Source organism: Olea europaea, unplaced genomic scaffold (genome assembly GCF_002742605.1).
Source record: "Olea europaea var. sylvestris unplaced genomic scaffold, O_europaea_v1 scaffold6, whole genome shotgun sequence".
NCBI classification, from domain to species: domain Eukaryota; kingdom Viridiplantae; phylum Streptophyta; class Magnoliopsida; order Lamiales; family Oleaceae; genus Olea; species Olea europaea.
The window spans coordinates 2,636,639-2,651,859 of NW_019264345.1; the positions used below are offsets into that span (position 1 = coordinate 2,636,639).

The window sequence follows — 15,221 nt, forward strand, 5'->3', positions numbered from 1 at the left end:
AGCAAGTTTTATCGACAAACTGAACCATTTTGAGATGGTTCGATTCAGTTTTGCTCGATTTTTGAAAATCAAAACCTAAACTAAATCATTTTAAAACGGTTTGACTCGATTTGAGGGAAAAAAATCGCATGTCCCTTGAACCCGAACAAACAATTTCAAACCAATGGATTCAATTCTGTTCGTGGTTATACGATTTTTTTGTGCTGTTACAAACTGCATAGGAAACAGTCATTTGCTATCCAAATCAATGGCATATGCAGATTGAGTAGACTTCTTGATTCATTTCCATTTTTTTCCCCCTATTTTGGCTACTCAGAGTCGGGTACAATCTAAATTCCTACAAGAAGTGCGTTATGCAACTTTGTTTTAGTGTTTCGAAAAGTGTCAAGGATGTAAGTAATATTGGACAATTGGCCAGTAACGAGATTTTAACTTTTTCTTTCCTTGTACAGTCAGTCACGATCTAATCCTCCCGAACAGAATGAAGTTTCAAGGGAGTAAAAACCCGTAAAACACTGATCTTGTACGAAAATCAGCTACACATTCAGAGGCCATAAAGAGAAGCAAATGGAAGTTCACATCGCTCCTAGAGAGAGAGAGAGAGAGAGAGATCTGACCTGCATGAGTATCGGAAGAAAATACCAAGAGAATGAAGAAACTGCAGAGAAAAATGAAAACTTATCGCCTTTTAAATAATACATGACATTAAATACTGTATACATATCAGAAAATGCTATTTATAGTAAGATAAACACTCCCCGGCTTCGTTATTTCTATCAAGAAAGTGTTTGGCTTGAAATTTGAGCGATTTCGAGTAGAATTTTGTGCAGTGATTGTGGCTTTGAGAAGAAAGGACAATGATCACTGCCCTTAATTTTAAAGACTCCTTCAGGTGGATTTTCCCTCACAAGTTTTTCTTGAACGTCGGGCGATATTACATGATCGTCCAGTGTTTGAATGTAAAATTGCCGGCCAGTTCCATACTTCTCAGGCGAGAGAGACAGTGCCTCCATCATGGGACCAAGAGGGGTCAGTCGCATGGAAACCATTGCCAAAGCAACATCCTGAAAGCAACAAGGCATACATCTCAATAGGCATCAGCCCAAAAATAAAAAAACCCATGAAAAAGAAATTCCAATAAATTCAAGGTCGACTATGTGAATACATTTTTTCTTTGTAGTCTAAAATCCATGAAAAAAGAATATCATATGATCCAAGGGCAAAATGATGGCCAGTTTTATGAAATCCTTTTCGTCTTTCCAGTTTCTTGTGACTAGAAACATCATGATGGTCACCCTCCTTTAATATCCATGCCACAACCCGACAGTCTTAGAACATCATTTCAACCATCTAACGTAACGTGTTTTTAGTTAAACAATATCAACGCTGTTAAGAAATATAGAATTATTTATTAATTATTAAGGGTAGAATAATCATTTTTAGTTTTCTTTGTTTAGCCTATATATATTCTCTTTGTATTTAGGTTAAATCATCTTTTAGCATTCAATTAATGTAGTATCAATGAAATCCTAGCCTCCTCCTTTTTCTTTATTTTCTTTTGGATTGTTTAACATGGCATCAGAGCTAGGTTTCATGGGACAAAACTTAATCTCAAACACAGCTTTCGTGGATGGGGGAGAAGTTTTATTTATGGCTTAAAATCTTTTCAATTCACCTGGATCAGGGGGATCAGGAAGAAAGTCGAAAAGTCTTCTGCATAAATATACATTCGTCTCCAGTTTTTATACGGTGCATATGTTGACATGCTAGTGTATTAGCACGTGCAGCAGTTCCTTAAACCACGGATAGAAATAGTTAAGAGAGCTTCCAAAACTGGCTGCTTGATTCAAAAAGTACCTTTGAAGGAGATTGATTAAAATATAAGCCGTGCATTTGCTGCTTCTCAAACATGAACCCTGTGGGAAGCTGGTCTTTCCCATTCCCATAAACTAGAAACTTCGACTCCTGTATGAAAAGTTCTGCAGACCCAAGCTGCAAACCAGAATTTTAACATTTAGCATTTGTTTGGCACACAGTATTTTGGCAGTACTAATGAGTACAATGGACAAGATTTTAGCTTATTTTTCTTTCTTAATACTATTCCTCTGTTGCCTAGTTCACCATACCAAATACATCATAATGGTCAAAAAATTAGGGACAACTGTTTGTTAACAGAAGTATTTGGAAGTTCATAGAATGAAATGTAATTTTCTGTCCAAGCTCGGTTGGGATCAACAACCTCCGCCAGCACAAATGTTGTGAATATTTTATCACCGTATAGGGCTAAATGGTTAAATATGATTTGCATCAAATTAGCACTTTTCAGGCCCAAAACTTTTATGCGGATTGGCTAGAGTATACCTCTTCTGCAAATACATCAAATGGTCTCTGTCTGTTGGATATCATCGTTGCACAAAGGAACACAGCTTTTGAGATCTTCTGAGGGAAATGCTCCAAGGCATAGGAGCAAGCTCCTCCACTGCTATGAGTCTATGACCAACCAATATTACCTGCAGAGAGAAACATTATAATAATAGGGCCTACGAAAAATAATGGGGGAGTGATTTTTAAGCTGTAAGCATGTTTGTCTTAGCTTAAAAAGTTCAATTATAAGTAAAATAAGTATGTTTTATAATAAATAATTTTTTATTGGTCAAAGTTGGAAATAAAGAAGTTATTTATTTTCACATTAAGATAAAGAGTTACATTCAAAAACAATAATTTATTCAAACATGTTTCGAAGTAACTTTTACTTTTTCTAACCTTAGCCTAACATACCTTTCATGATCATCAAATACCTTTTCATCTTCTGGTAAATTTTGCAGATATTGAATCAATGGTTTTGAGTAGTCTGTTAGAGTAGTGATGTTGTTAGTGTCTTTTAGATCAATGCCAGATCCTGTTAGATCCAAGGCAATCGGTAGTAATCCTGCTTCCTCGAGCAGCACAATAGTTTTATACCAACACCATGCTCCAAATCCTTCTCCATGTATAAAAACAAATTTCTTTGTTTCGATATTCTCCAAATAATCTGGTAACTAATAAAACATGTATTTCAGTTAACAAAAACGTGACTGGGGGGAGGGGACGGAAAATATTGTTTGGAGAAAAGGAACACAGTGACTCATTACTTGCAAAGCCTATTTAGCGTACAAATAAAATGAATAATTAAGCATCATTTACAATCATACTAATGTTCTATGGATCATGATTATGACTCTCATAAGCCTCAAAGATATGTTTAGATGCACCATAACAAGTCACGTAAACACCTTATACACATCTAAATAATTACCAATCAATTACTTCTAGGGAGAAGGACAAAATGCAAACAAGGATTTTTCGCAGCTAACAACTTCAGGAGATAAAGAATATGTGAAAAATGAATTTACTTTGCCGTTATCAAATTAAGTTTTCTTTGGTTGCCAACAAGAATTAACAGTCTGTTTGGGAGGGATATTTTACCCCAAAAAATTGAATTTTTGACCGTTATTTCATTATTTCAGCCGTAATTTTTGATTTATTCTCTCACAGGTGGACCCCACTTTTCTTTTAACGATCAAAAAATCAACTCTCAAAATCCCTCCCAAACGGGGCCTAAAATACTTTCTATCTTTTGTTATATTCAAGGGGAGAAATTATGCTACTATTCATTCTTCTTTAAACCTACACGAAACCCACAAAAGAATATGCATTAAACATCAATAAAAGTAAATAAAGAACACCCACACAAAAAGCTCTCCGAAAGACTTACTAAAATAAAGGAAGAAAAAGATCTATCGCCCCAAATTTTTCTTCTCACCTTTTTCAAACCATAATGAACCTTGACCTCCCTTTTCAAACACAAAAATTTTCAGAGCTAACTTAAGCGACATGATCACAAACTAAATAGATAATAAAATAATACCAAAAAACCCAACTTTTCCCCCTACGGATACTAATCATTACTCCACCAAAACGCACGAAGAAATACTCTACACAAATACAAACATATACTATTACTTAAAGCTAATTGCTGCAAAGTATAAAGCAAACATAATAGCAGTATATAAGGAAAAAACCTGTTTGGTATTAGTATTTGAAAAGTGGTCGGAACAATTGGTGGCGCGGCGGCGGGAGCTGGTGGATCCAATCCGCCGTGACATGGATCCATTACTGTTATCAAATCTTTGGGACAATTGGTGTTGCTGAATTGCCATAGCCAGTGCCTGCCGATGAAGCAATTCTTCTTCCATTGAACTCCTTCTCCTTGACATTGACCCCCGTTTGCTTTTCGATCCAATCCCAACATTCTTACTTTCTTTCTTCGTCATGCAAATAAATTTATTCCCCATCTTTAACAAATTACTGGATTTGAGCAAAGCCCTGGTTTTCACTTTCTTCTCTTATCACCAAAAAAGACTGGATATTTAACAAAGCCAAATTTTATTTTCTTGAGAATCGCCAAAAGGACTTAATTTCGAAAAAAGCCCAGATTTTATTTTCTTGAATATCACCAAAAAGACTGAATTCTGAGGAGCGATAAAGGAATTAGTAGTAGGTGGTGGTGGAGAGTAGTGGAAAGGGGTGGCTCTATATATAAATTAAATGTAGTGAGAAGAAAATTTGGGGAACGAAACACAGAAAACCAGCTCAACATCTGCAAATGAAAGCAGCAAATTTATTGCCCTCTTTTTCAACGTTTGTATTCTTCCTCACTGACTCCCAATTAAGACATAATTATTTCTTTCTTGTGTTACCTGCTCAAAATCATTTCATATTTACCCCAAAGAAAAATGTGTCAATAGAATCTGACCTCATCCTCTCCACTGAGCATAATTTGCTAACTGAACACCTCTATAGAAGGCAAAGGTCATCCAAAGAAAAAACAATCCGATGACTATTTGAATTTTGACGATCAAGTTAATGGTCGGACGAAAATATAAGAGGTGCAAGAGACCAAATAGGGGATTTGGTTAAGATTAAAAAAAAAAAAATCATATTATGGAATGAACACACATTTATATAAAGAATTGAATGGGCCAAGTGGACATGATGGGCCGAGTTCCAAGCCCAAAGATAATCCTTGATTAAATAGGTAAAATCCAAATAAACAATCGATGTTGAGACTATTTGTTAATGGGGAAGAGGAACCAGGAAGCAGCGAAACTCGAAAGAGTTTGAGATGCCCCAACTGGGCCATATTAAAAATTCTCTGGTAAGTGAATTGTAATTCCCAAGGGTCTTCAACAACTAAAGACCGTAGATTCTTAAGGCAATAGGAAGAGGAATTTCATTTTGATATGTGACAGCTATGTACTTGAAATTAACTATTTCAAGTATTTCATCAGGAAACTTTTAAGCTCTATTTCAACCATATCTAATAACCTTAGCAGTCGACAACCAAAATAATAATTAGAATACAAATGAGTATCATTCTGACCAGTATTATATATACAAGCACAGAAAAGTGAATACTCATACTTTGCGGCAAAGTTTCCATTTTAGAAAAGACGCGTAGATACCTTTTCTTCACATAGAGAATTTCCTTTCCTGAGCTATCCTCACACAGAGGTCCCTCAGAAGACAATGCATGATGCAGGCTTTAACTTTTCCATTAATAGACCATTTTTTATGAACCAAAATAAGATTTCTATCAATAAGATCCCCAAGATAATCCTGTGCAACCTCTTCAAAGTGTTTAGATTCATGTGGATTTCAGTTATGCAAAATATGTCCTTGAGTCTTGTATATCGGATCGTCTCCTTTCAAAACCTTAAAATCATTCTGTAAACATGCTATCTACTGAAAGTATCATCTAAACTTAAAGAAAGTAATGACAAAAATTGGTACCATTATAGAAGAGGTAATGAAGATTAAATATGTGAGAGGCGAACAAAATCTTCAGCCAAGGAATTTTTTGCCATCAAGACTTGGTCCTAGTGACCAGACCCAAACTAATATGGTGGGATTTGCTCAAAACTTGCAGTTGGACCTGCCTTATCCCTACACATCGAAGGAAGTTTTTGAACAGAGTATTCGGACGTCAATTGGACCTGAATTTAATCCTGTCATAGCAGTTGGAGCTCTTATTCGTCCTGAGATTCACTTTTAGAACATTTGTCTTCTTTTCTTTTCCAAGTTTTCTTCTCTAAATCTTATTGCATTCATTCTCCTATGGTCACTTGCATCTATCAATGTTGAATATAAAAAGAGCTTTTAGTTCACAGAATGGAGCTGTTGAGAAAATTAAGAGTATGTTTGGCTAAGCGTAAAATGTTCACTTGTAAGTTTGCACTTTTACTTAGTTGTTCTAAATAAAATATGCCACCATGAGTGGTTTTTAATTGAAACGAAGATGAAAATAAAGTACTTATCGTTGGTCAAAGTTGGAAATAACTCTTTTTACTTAAAAATTAAGTTAATCAAAGGATATGTTTGTAGACAAAATTTTTAATCAAAGGATATGTTTGTAGACAAAATTTTCTTACTTTCAAGCTTTAACCTGGCATGCTCTATGTTTCATTTTAGCACATGTAGCTCACGTTTTGGCTACTTATGGACAGGTGGTAAAGAGAGCTGGTGTGAGCATCAAACATATCTAATTTCAGGATGTTAATCCCCATGAAAAAGTGTAAAACCGTAAGCGCAAGAGACAAAAACCAAGCAGTGGTAAAGATAAGAGTCGATCTACGAAAAAATGAATGTGAAGGAGATAGAAGCAAAGTGATGCTGAAATTTTGGCCAAACAATATCACAATCTGAATGTTGTGCTTATGTTTCTTTGTGTTTTTCAGCTTTGATATTTATATTTAAAGATATGCCGAGATGTTTCATTTTGGCTCTACATTAATTATTCCACGTCAATCAAGAGGATGTAATTATAGGGAATTAAATTACTATTATTTTGGTGATTTATATAATTCGAAGGTTCGGTCATGGACCTCTATGTCAGTATGTTGGCCGAGGCAATGCACTTGTGGTGTGCGCTTTTGGCACTGACATGAGGCAAGCAATGTTTATTTACTTGATGACGACATTGCACGTTGTATAAGGCGGGGATGGGTTATAGATGTTGGCTTGTAGGCAACATGGCAAGGTCGAATTCTAGCTAGCTACTCAGCTCATTTCAGTCCTCATTTGATGCAATCTAATTGCTGTTGTACTAAAAGGTGAAACCTCAATGCCATAAATTCTTCGACAGCCCCATGTGACACCATCCTATATAGTCATTTTGTTCATTCTGTTTTGAATCCTTGCTGGCCAAGAATCAACAAATTCTTGACACGCAAAACTCATCCAACCATTACATCCCACAAAGAAATATGAAAGGTATTGCCTTTCAACAAGATCACGGCAAGATTGTCAACATAAGGCAAATTAATGAACCGATTTTGTGAAGGCTCAATAGCAGGCAAAAGGAAACTTACAAATTAAATAAACCACGAAGCCTTTAAGATGTGCAGCTCAGAAGATATCAATAGTTAAATTGAACCCTCTTGCAAATGAAACAGCACAGTTCTCCAGTGTCTCCGAGAAAACACCACATTCAAGTTGCAATATTATAACAATTGACCACCATAGGCCAAAATCACAACTGTACCCCCCAGGAAATTTGCACTCTATCATGTTACGAGAACTGTTATAAACATAAGGGACTTCAACACTACCGATTCTCATTCTAAAGCAAACAGAACAGAATATAAATACAATTGCAAAATCAATTGGAAGTATGTTGTCAAGTTTTAAGATGCGGGGAGATTGGCTAGCCAAGGAAGCAAATTCTCGTGCACTAAGTCAGGCCTGTCATCATGAGGGCAATGACCAACGCCTTCCAACAAAAAGAGGTTCACATTTGGCAGTCGAGAAGGCAACGACGAGAAGTATTTACCAACAGGTCCATCAATCGGTGTAAATGGATCTTGATCACCCCATAACACGAGGACAGGTAAGTTGATTTTCGGAATTAATTGCATTGGATTCGGCCCAGGGGGGCCAGTTACAATGGAAACAAAAGCATCAAGAGCCCCTTCATCTTCTGCTGGTTTCTTAATAATCTGCATTTAAAGATAAGGAAAACAAATGGAGTATCAAATAGAGAAACTGTACAGGGCGGGTAAAATTTATTCAGAATTTAGTCGTACATCCACAAGACCCTCATCGACATTATCCTTATTGCCATAGACGGATGACAAGATGTTCCTCAGACTGTCTCTGTACAATTGACATAAACTTGTTATAATTGCTTATAAGCTGGTAAGTTTTTTTTGTTTTTTTGTTTTTAATCCACATATAACACAACTTTTACTTTTTAACCACACATTCTTTGGGACTCCTTGCTTATAAGCACTTGAAACCTTACCCAGCAAGCACGATCCTCTTATGTGATGATAACAAAAACATACTTAAGCAGTACCTTTGTCTAACACGATCAAACAAATACGATGCAATCCCTTTTTGCTTCAATAAGAAGTCGACAAACCAAAGCAAAGGTAACAGTAGCTTTATCCTCCAGTCATCAACAATCGCCTTGTTGTTCATGCCGCCAGCACAATTTAACAGAACGAGCCCTCGAACTAGGGTCCTAGTAGACTCTGTTAGGAATGAAAAGGTAAAAAGCACAACCGAGCCAACATCAATTAGAGCTAAGTAGTTGTCAGCAAAGGCATATCTGATAGGGAGGATTGGTAGCACTAAGAGTCGAGTTCTATCCAATATATAGCACACCAACGTACTCTAAATGTTTTACAAAAGAGTGGATCATTGTTTGGCTGGATGTAGCAGATTAATACATACCTGCAGCGGCAATTACGCAAGCAAGACTTCCAACAGAGTTCCCCATTAGTATCGCCGGCCTTTGAACAATTTCGTCTAAGAAGTCCAATATCATCTGTCCACATTATAATATTGAATAACAGAAGGCTTCGTATAGTGAATAACTAGTTGAGTAGAAATCCTTCATAAAGAAAATGGTTGATATCATTTGTTTACCTCAGCCCATACTTCCATGGAATATGCAAAGCCCGCTGGCTTATCTGAAGCACCAAAACCAAGGAGGTCAATGGCGTAAACTGTATAACTTTGAGCCAGAGTCGGAATATTCCTAAAATGGCCTCAAAGGCAGAAAAGTAGGATTTAGTTGTTGGTTAAAACACCAATACATCACAAAACTTTCACTCGTACTAGTAGCATTAGGTAACTTCCTTAAAAGAATCATATTTCACATTGGTGGAGAAGTTGGTAAATTAAATCAACTAGACAAGGCAACAATTAACGAAGGATAGCTTAAAAGAATTTTTTTAGTTTAGATTCACAAATTAAGTCTAACAGTGGAATCCTAGTGTACAACGACGTTCTTTTTAACAAAGTTGTACCTGTATTAACATTGGATGGCCTAAAAAAAAGAGAGACATGGATAAAATCTTAAAAACAACACTTATTTATTAGGAATGGGAACTAATGATTTCAAAAGCACGACTTGTTATTGATTTTTAAATTGGAAAAGATGATTGTTGGAATAGAACTGCGCTATATGAACATAATGCATTTGGAAATAATGTTAATCAGTCCAGAAAAATTTTGATTGCGACTACCAAAATAGATCAGAAAATTTATAAGTCAAGGAAGTCCAAAGTTTGTGGCGTTGCCTTAAAAATTAGAATTAAAGATCAAATAAAAGCAGGATCATTGACACAAGTGTATTCAATGTATAATTAAAAGTAATTGTTGACTTTGACTTAAATTCAAATCCAAAGTTTAATCCTTACCAAACAAGGACTAAGTCTTATTAGTTATATTTTTTCACTTAATAAGCAATTTATACATAAAAATGACTTTTTGTGTTATAAGAAATTTTTTGGTCTATAAGTAAATTTTTTTAATTATTGTATTTCTCATTTATAAGAAATTCTTTTTACGTATAGGTTTTTTCTCTTGTAAATTATTCTTTACTTCTTAAGATGACCTCCATTAGTTTTAAACAATGTGGGTTGAAGACTGTCAAAAACCACAGCTTTGGTGGACATGTTTTGGATGAATTTTTTTAAACCAACCAAAATTAGTTCTCCAAAAGCTAGAATAGAAGGCAAAATACCTTACTTCTGTATACTCAAGTGAGTAGATGTTTGCTCAAATGAATTAGTCGTCGGAGATTCAATTGATTATTTGAATACAGACATTAAAAAAAATGACTCTTTCATGAAGGAATACATCCATTCGTACAAAATCGTCTCACATCACATATGTTGATAGTATTCATCTTCCAAAGCTTACAAACCTAAAATCTAGATTCTTATATTGTTCCATGTTTCTTTATGAGTTTACTTCTTTGTTTGGTGCAAACTCCGCAAGGATTGTAATTTGTTGGCAATATTTTCCAGTAGATCTCATTAGATATCTCAAGAAGAAGGGGGAAGGGGGGATATCGACATTACATCATGTGTTTCAAGCCTCCTCATACTTCAATTTTTTCTTCCATTTTTTTTCTGGTCTCCATTTCTCCTTCTCCGAAGTTGTTTTTTCAAAACGTTTAGCATTTTTTGGGAGAAATTTTTCAAGTGAAAAATAATTTTATATGTTTGGGCACTATTCCTAACTATCTTTTCTTCGTTAATTCTGCCTACTCAAGCCTGATATATCAAACAGGCTAACAGCGTATAGATGCATATGCACAAATAAACTACATACTGTTGTTAAAGCTGAAAAATAAAAGATTAATACAACAAAATCCCATTAAAAATAATACCTGCGCCAATGAGCAATGGAGGCACCAAAACCGTGAATTAGCAGAAGAGGCGGATTTGAAGAATCATTATTGCCTCCTGGGTAAACAAAATAGTTAATGGTGTAACCTTTCCACACCCATTTTTTGCACTTTTCATTTATCTCACTCACTTCCAATGGCAACAACACCTCCTGTTATGAGAAGAATAATAATTATATAAAACTTACACTACTTCTCTTGACAACATTTATTTTTTAAGATGCACCAATGAGTCTGATTAACATATGGTATCAGTGTCCAAAAACTCAAACGAGCAATTCAATCAATCTAAACCTTAAACGAGCAATTCAACATGTCTAAAGTTTAAAGTGGCAATTCAATCTGTTTAAATAAAATATGAAAACAACAAATTTTAAGAGTGAACCAAAACTCAATACCCTTTTTTCAGTTGACGCAGAAGCAGTAGAGGCATTAATTACACTAATGGGATTCTTGAATTTACTGTAGGAAGAAATTTTGGAAAATTTTTGTGAACTGCAGATGGGATTGTACTGTTTTGGTAGAGTAATTGAAGGAGAATGCGTTGGAAGGAAAATATAGGTTGCAGCAAGATTTACTGCCGTGCCCATCTTTATTTACTAACAGAAAAATGCATGGAGAGTGCAAAAATTTCAGATATTTTATGGAGTTCGCAATAGGGGGATAAGGAGGAGGAGAAACTGGAACCACCAAAATGGCACAGCCATGACCTCTAAATCTTCAGGGAGAACTGAACTACAGAATCATCCATGGGGACCAATCATAATTTGTGGACCAAATTTAGTTTCGATTTGATTTTTTAATGAGGTGGGTTATCTTGGGCCACCTCTACATTTTGATGCCACTACATGGAGGAGAGAAGTGAAATCAATTAATTTAATGTTGTTTTTTATTATATTTATTTTTCATGAAAAATATTAATTTTTCACCCAAATTTTTATTTGAAGTGTTTGATTATTAATTTTTTCCATGAAAAACATTTTTCGTCTTTTGAAAATATGCATAATTTTCCTTGTTTTTAAGGAAAACATTTTTCTTGGGTGGAGGTGATTTTTATTTTTCGCAAAAGAAAGAAAATATTTTCTTTTCTAAGTGATATTTTCCACGTCAATTAAACATACTCTAAAAGTTGGGTCAAAGATCGATCATATGTGTGATACCTGGTGTCACTTTTACTCTAGTTAACTTTGATTCGACTAGATTGTGCTAATATGGTGAGAAAATGGGGGTGTCTCTAAATTAAAGGAATATTTTTGAATCTCATTCTCTAATTCGTCTTTAAAGAATTTTAGATCGTATTTTCTTTCTATTTTTGTGAAAGGCGTGAACTTGAAAATGTTGTAAGCTTCGCATGTATTTATATGCATGTGTCGAAGTGATCTACAAATATTCGTACTTTAATTTTTTTTTATTATATTGTTATATTTCATATTAGTAGTAAATTTTGAGTATTTATATAGACCAGAATGTTAAGCGCTCTTATCATGTCAAAACTCAATTACAATATTATTTTCGCACAATATTTTATAAAGATTGCACGCTTATTTTTTTGAAATAATAAATGGGCAAAACAAATTAAGTCCATGTTTATTGAGAATTGAAATTAGAGATTTTGTAAATTTTGAAAAAAAAAATTGATGAAATATATCATCGAAAATTTATGAATATTTATGATTGAAACCAATGATTGATTTTGATTAAAATTAAAATTTTAATTTTAATTCTTAACAAACCTGGACTATGTTTAAAAGGGTACTCATATTTTCAATAACAATACTATCAACCTGAAACATCAAGAAAGCCGTTCTTTAAGTGATAGAATTTGATAAATTTAGGTCCCAACAGAAATGGTCCAAACGTGGTACTGTGAGTGAAACTGTCTCTAGGAACAAGAACAACCAAAATGTAGACACGTACATTTCTACAACAACATGCATCATTACACGTGTTGCATATTCATAACCTACAGTTCTCTACGTGGCCACATTTCAACTTCTTACATATCCCCAAATTTACTTCTATCTTCCAGTTATAGAGACAGAAATTATTAGTTATAGAGAACGAAAATGATGAACGTTTTGGCTTTAAGTCTTGTACTGACCACACTTGTAACAGCGGGTGTGTTTTCTCCAAGCCCACAAAAGCGCAATCCAAGAGAAGATGATGTTATAGTCAAAGAAGGGCATAGAGTTGTGGTGGTTGAGTATGAAAAAGATGATAAAAATACCAAAGTTTCAATTTCTCCTCAAGAAACTACAAATTTTAAGGATAAATTGTCTGAAAATATGGAGGATGCAAAGAAGAAAATAAACGAAGAAGGAATTCACCATGGATTTAGTCCTAGAGAGCTTGTGTGTGATGCTTATGGCAAGTGTAAGCATAAAATTGTCAGCGCCATTGGAAAAACTAAAGATACCCTTTCCGACAAGGCCCACGAGGCGGCTGAGACGGTCCACGAGGTGGAGGAGGAAGCAAAAGAGGCTATTGGTAGTTTGAAAGATAGGGTTACTCATAAATCCCATGAAGCAAGAGAGTATGTGAAAGATACAGTTTATGAAAAGGCTAGTGAAGTGAGGGGGGCGACGGAGAAGGCGAAACGGGGTGGTGCTGAAACTGCAAAGAATCTACAAGGTGAGATCGAGAGGAATGGCTCGAGAATAATAGATGCGGCAAAAGAAAAAGTCCCCGACAGCGCGAAAAAGGCAGGAAAAATTGTGGGAAGTGCCTCAGAGAAAGTGAAGGATAGTGCAGAAAGGGTTAAAGAAGAGGGGGAGAAAGGGTTGAATCAAGTTCTACGGGGCATTTTCGTGAGTGCGGCTCCGGTGATGGGGATTTTAGGTTTGTTGGGTTTAGCCACTGCTTATGGAATGTGTATGTGGTTTACATTTGTTTCGAGTTTTGTTTTGGCAGGGGCACTGCCTAGGCAGCAATTTGCGATGGTGCAGAGCAAGATTTATCCAGTTTATTTCAAGGCCATGACATATAGTGTAGGTCTGGCAGTTCTAGGACACATTATATATCGGACTAAAAGTTGGTCCTCAATGAGACAGGAGATTGTCCAAGGTTTCAATCTCGGGGCACCTTTGTTGATGATTTTGGTGAATTTTCTCTACTTGGAGCCTCGATCCAGTAAGGTACATGATATTACTATTGGATATTGAGTTGTTTGTATTTATAATAATCAGCTTATTGGTGCATGTGTTGCTACTGTTTTTGAATGACTCAACAGTACAATAGTTGACACCTTTGGACTTGGAATAATGCAACGCAGGTGATGTTGGAGAGAATGAAAAAGGAGAAGGAAGAAGGAAGAGGGAAAGAAGGGTCGGCCAGCGGTGATGCAGCAGGTCGAGAGGAAGCGGCACAGCTGAATCAATTTTCATCCTTACTCAATGTTGTTACGCTAATGTCCCTTACCTGGCACCTCGTAAACCTCGGACAGCATCTTAATTCAGTCTGATAATGCTTAAACTGAGCAGTGGAAGGTTTCCTCTTGTATTTTAGTTTTTCATGTTAAATAACCTATATTTGGTATTGTTTGGATGCTGAGAATAATAAAAGGGTAAATTTCACAAAATGTTCATTTTGTCATTTGCAAAAATGTCCACTATTCCAAAAATGTCTAATTTGGAAGGATTTAGACCAAAATAACAAAAAAAATGGACTTTTTGCAATATTGTTATTGGCCAATAAAATTTTGACACGTAATCTGTAATATTTATTTCAAAAAAGTATACATGTCAAATCACAATAAATGTTATGTTTTTCCTTAATTCAGAAATGTCATGTCAAGAACGACATTTTTAAATGTAGAGAATTGTTATATTCAAAATGAAATGTCATTCTAGACAAATGAAACGGTGTTTAAATATCGAGAAACATTATTTTAATGTAACTTCTCATGGAAGTCACTTTTTAAAATTCGTGATAAATTGATAAAAAAATCAAATGTCGAGAACGATATTTAAAATGTTAAGAATACAATTTCAAAATGTAGATTCTTGGTACTAAATTTCAAATTCAAATGAGTGGACATTTTTCAACTCATACCCTTAAAATTGAACATTTTTAAAAATGTCCATAATATAATTAACATGATGCAAAATAGTAATGAAATTTGTTAACCAATACTATATATTTTTCTTACCCTACTCGTCGCCTATTTATAATTTAACTTAACGTGAAACCTGTTAAGTACACATGTAATTAAGTTCTCTGCCATTGCACTGAAATTGTGATTCACGAATCTCTGTCCCTCCCGCAATAAAAGTGGCCACTTATGTTGGAAGATTTTTTTCAGACACAACGTCAAATTATACTTCAATTTTAGCAATTGAGTGACAACATGTGAACCGATGAGCAATATAGAGGAAAATACTTCAGAGATCAATTTAAATACTATTAGTGAAATCAACTCGTATCAAATATTTTTCATTAGTCTCCAACTCATTTTCATTTAAATTTGAAATCTTTCAAATAT

The 15,221-nt window shown here is 34.9% G+C and overlaps 2 protein-coding genes and 1 pseudogene across 2 annotated transcripts; 1 reads left to right on the forward strand and 2 right to left on the reverse strand.

The window, feature by feature from the left end:
* Positions 1–663: 663 nt before the first annotated feature.
* On the reverse strand, positions 664–4,981 carry LOC111389543 (annotated as a pseudogene).
* Positions 4,982–7,412: 2,431 nt separating this feature from the next.
* Positions 7,413–11,457, reverse strand: LOC111389522 (uncharacterized hydrolase YugF). The gene is made up of 7 exons (XM_023014455.1): positions 11,140–11,457; positions 10,724–10,893; positions 8,971–9,082; positions 8,776–8,869; positions 8,396–8,573; positions 8,124–8,193; positions 7,413–8,036 (listed from the first exon to the last, which is right to left on the reverse strand). The coding sequence occupies exons 1-7, from the start codon at positions 11,329–11,331 to the stop codon at positions 7,725–7,727; spliced, it is 1,128 nt and encodes a 375-aa protein (XP_022870223.1). The 5' UTR covers positions 11,332–11,457; the 3' UTR covers positions 7,413–7,724.
* Positions 11,458–12,747: 1,290 nt separating this feature from the next.
* On the forward strand, positions 12,748–14,244 carry LOC111389550. Its single transcript, XM_023014478.1, has 2 exons — positions 12,748–13,875; positions 14,013–14,244. The coding sequence occupies exons 1-2, from the start codon at positions 12,808–12,810 to the stop codon at positions 14,199–14,201; spliced, it is 1,257 nt and encodes a 418-aa protein (XP_022870246.1). The 5' UTR covers positions 12,748–12,807; the 3' UTR covers positions 14,202–14,244.
* Positions 14,245–15,221: the final 977 nt, after the last annotated feature.

Bases quoted from the DNA above. Each gene is read 5' to 3' on its own strand.
- LOC111389550 (XM_023014478.1), top strand. From the start codon at position 12,808: ATGATGAACGTTTTGGCTTTAAGTCTTGTACTGACCACACTTGTAACA. The intron at 13,876-14,012 runs GTACATGATATT...AATGCAACGCAG, and splicing joins TGGAGCCTCGATCCAGTAAG to GTGATGTTGGAGAGAATGAA.
- LOC111389522 (XM_023014455.1), bottom strand. From the start codon at position 11,331: ATGGGCACGGCAGTAAATCTTGCTGCAACCTATATTTTCCTTCCAACG. The intron at 9,083-10,723 runs GTATTATTTTTA...AGGCCATTTTAG, and splicing joins TCCATTGCTCATTGGCGCAG to GAATATTCCGACTCTGGCTC. The intron at 8,870-8,970 runs GTAAACAAATGA...TAATGTGGACAG, and splicing joins CCATGGAAGTATGGGCTGAG to ATGATATTGGACTTCTTAGA.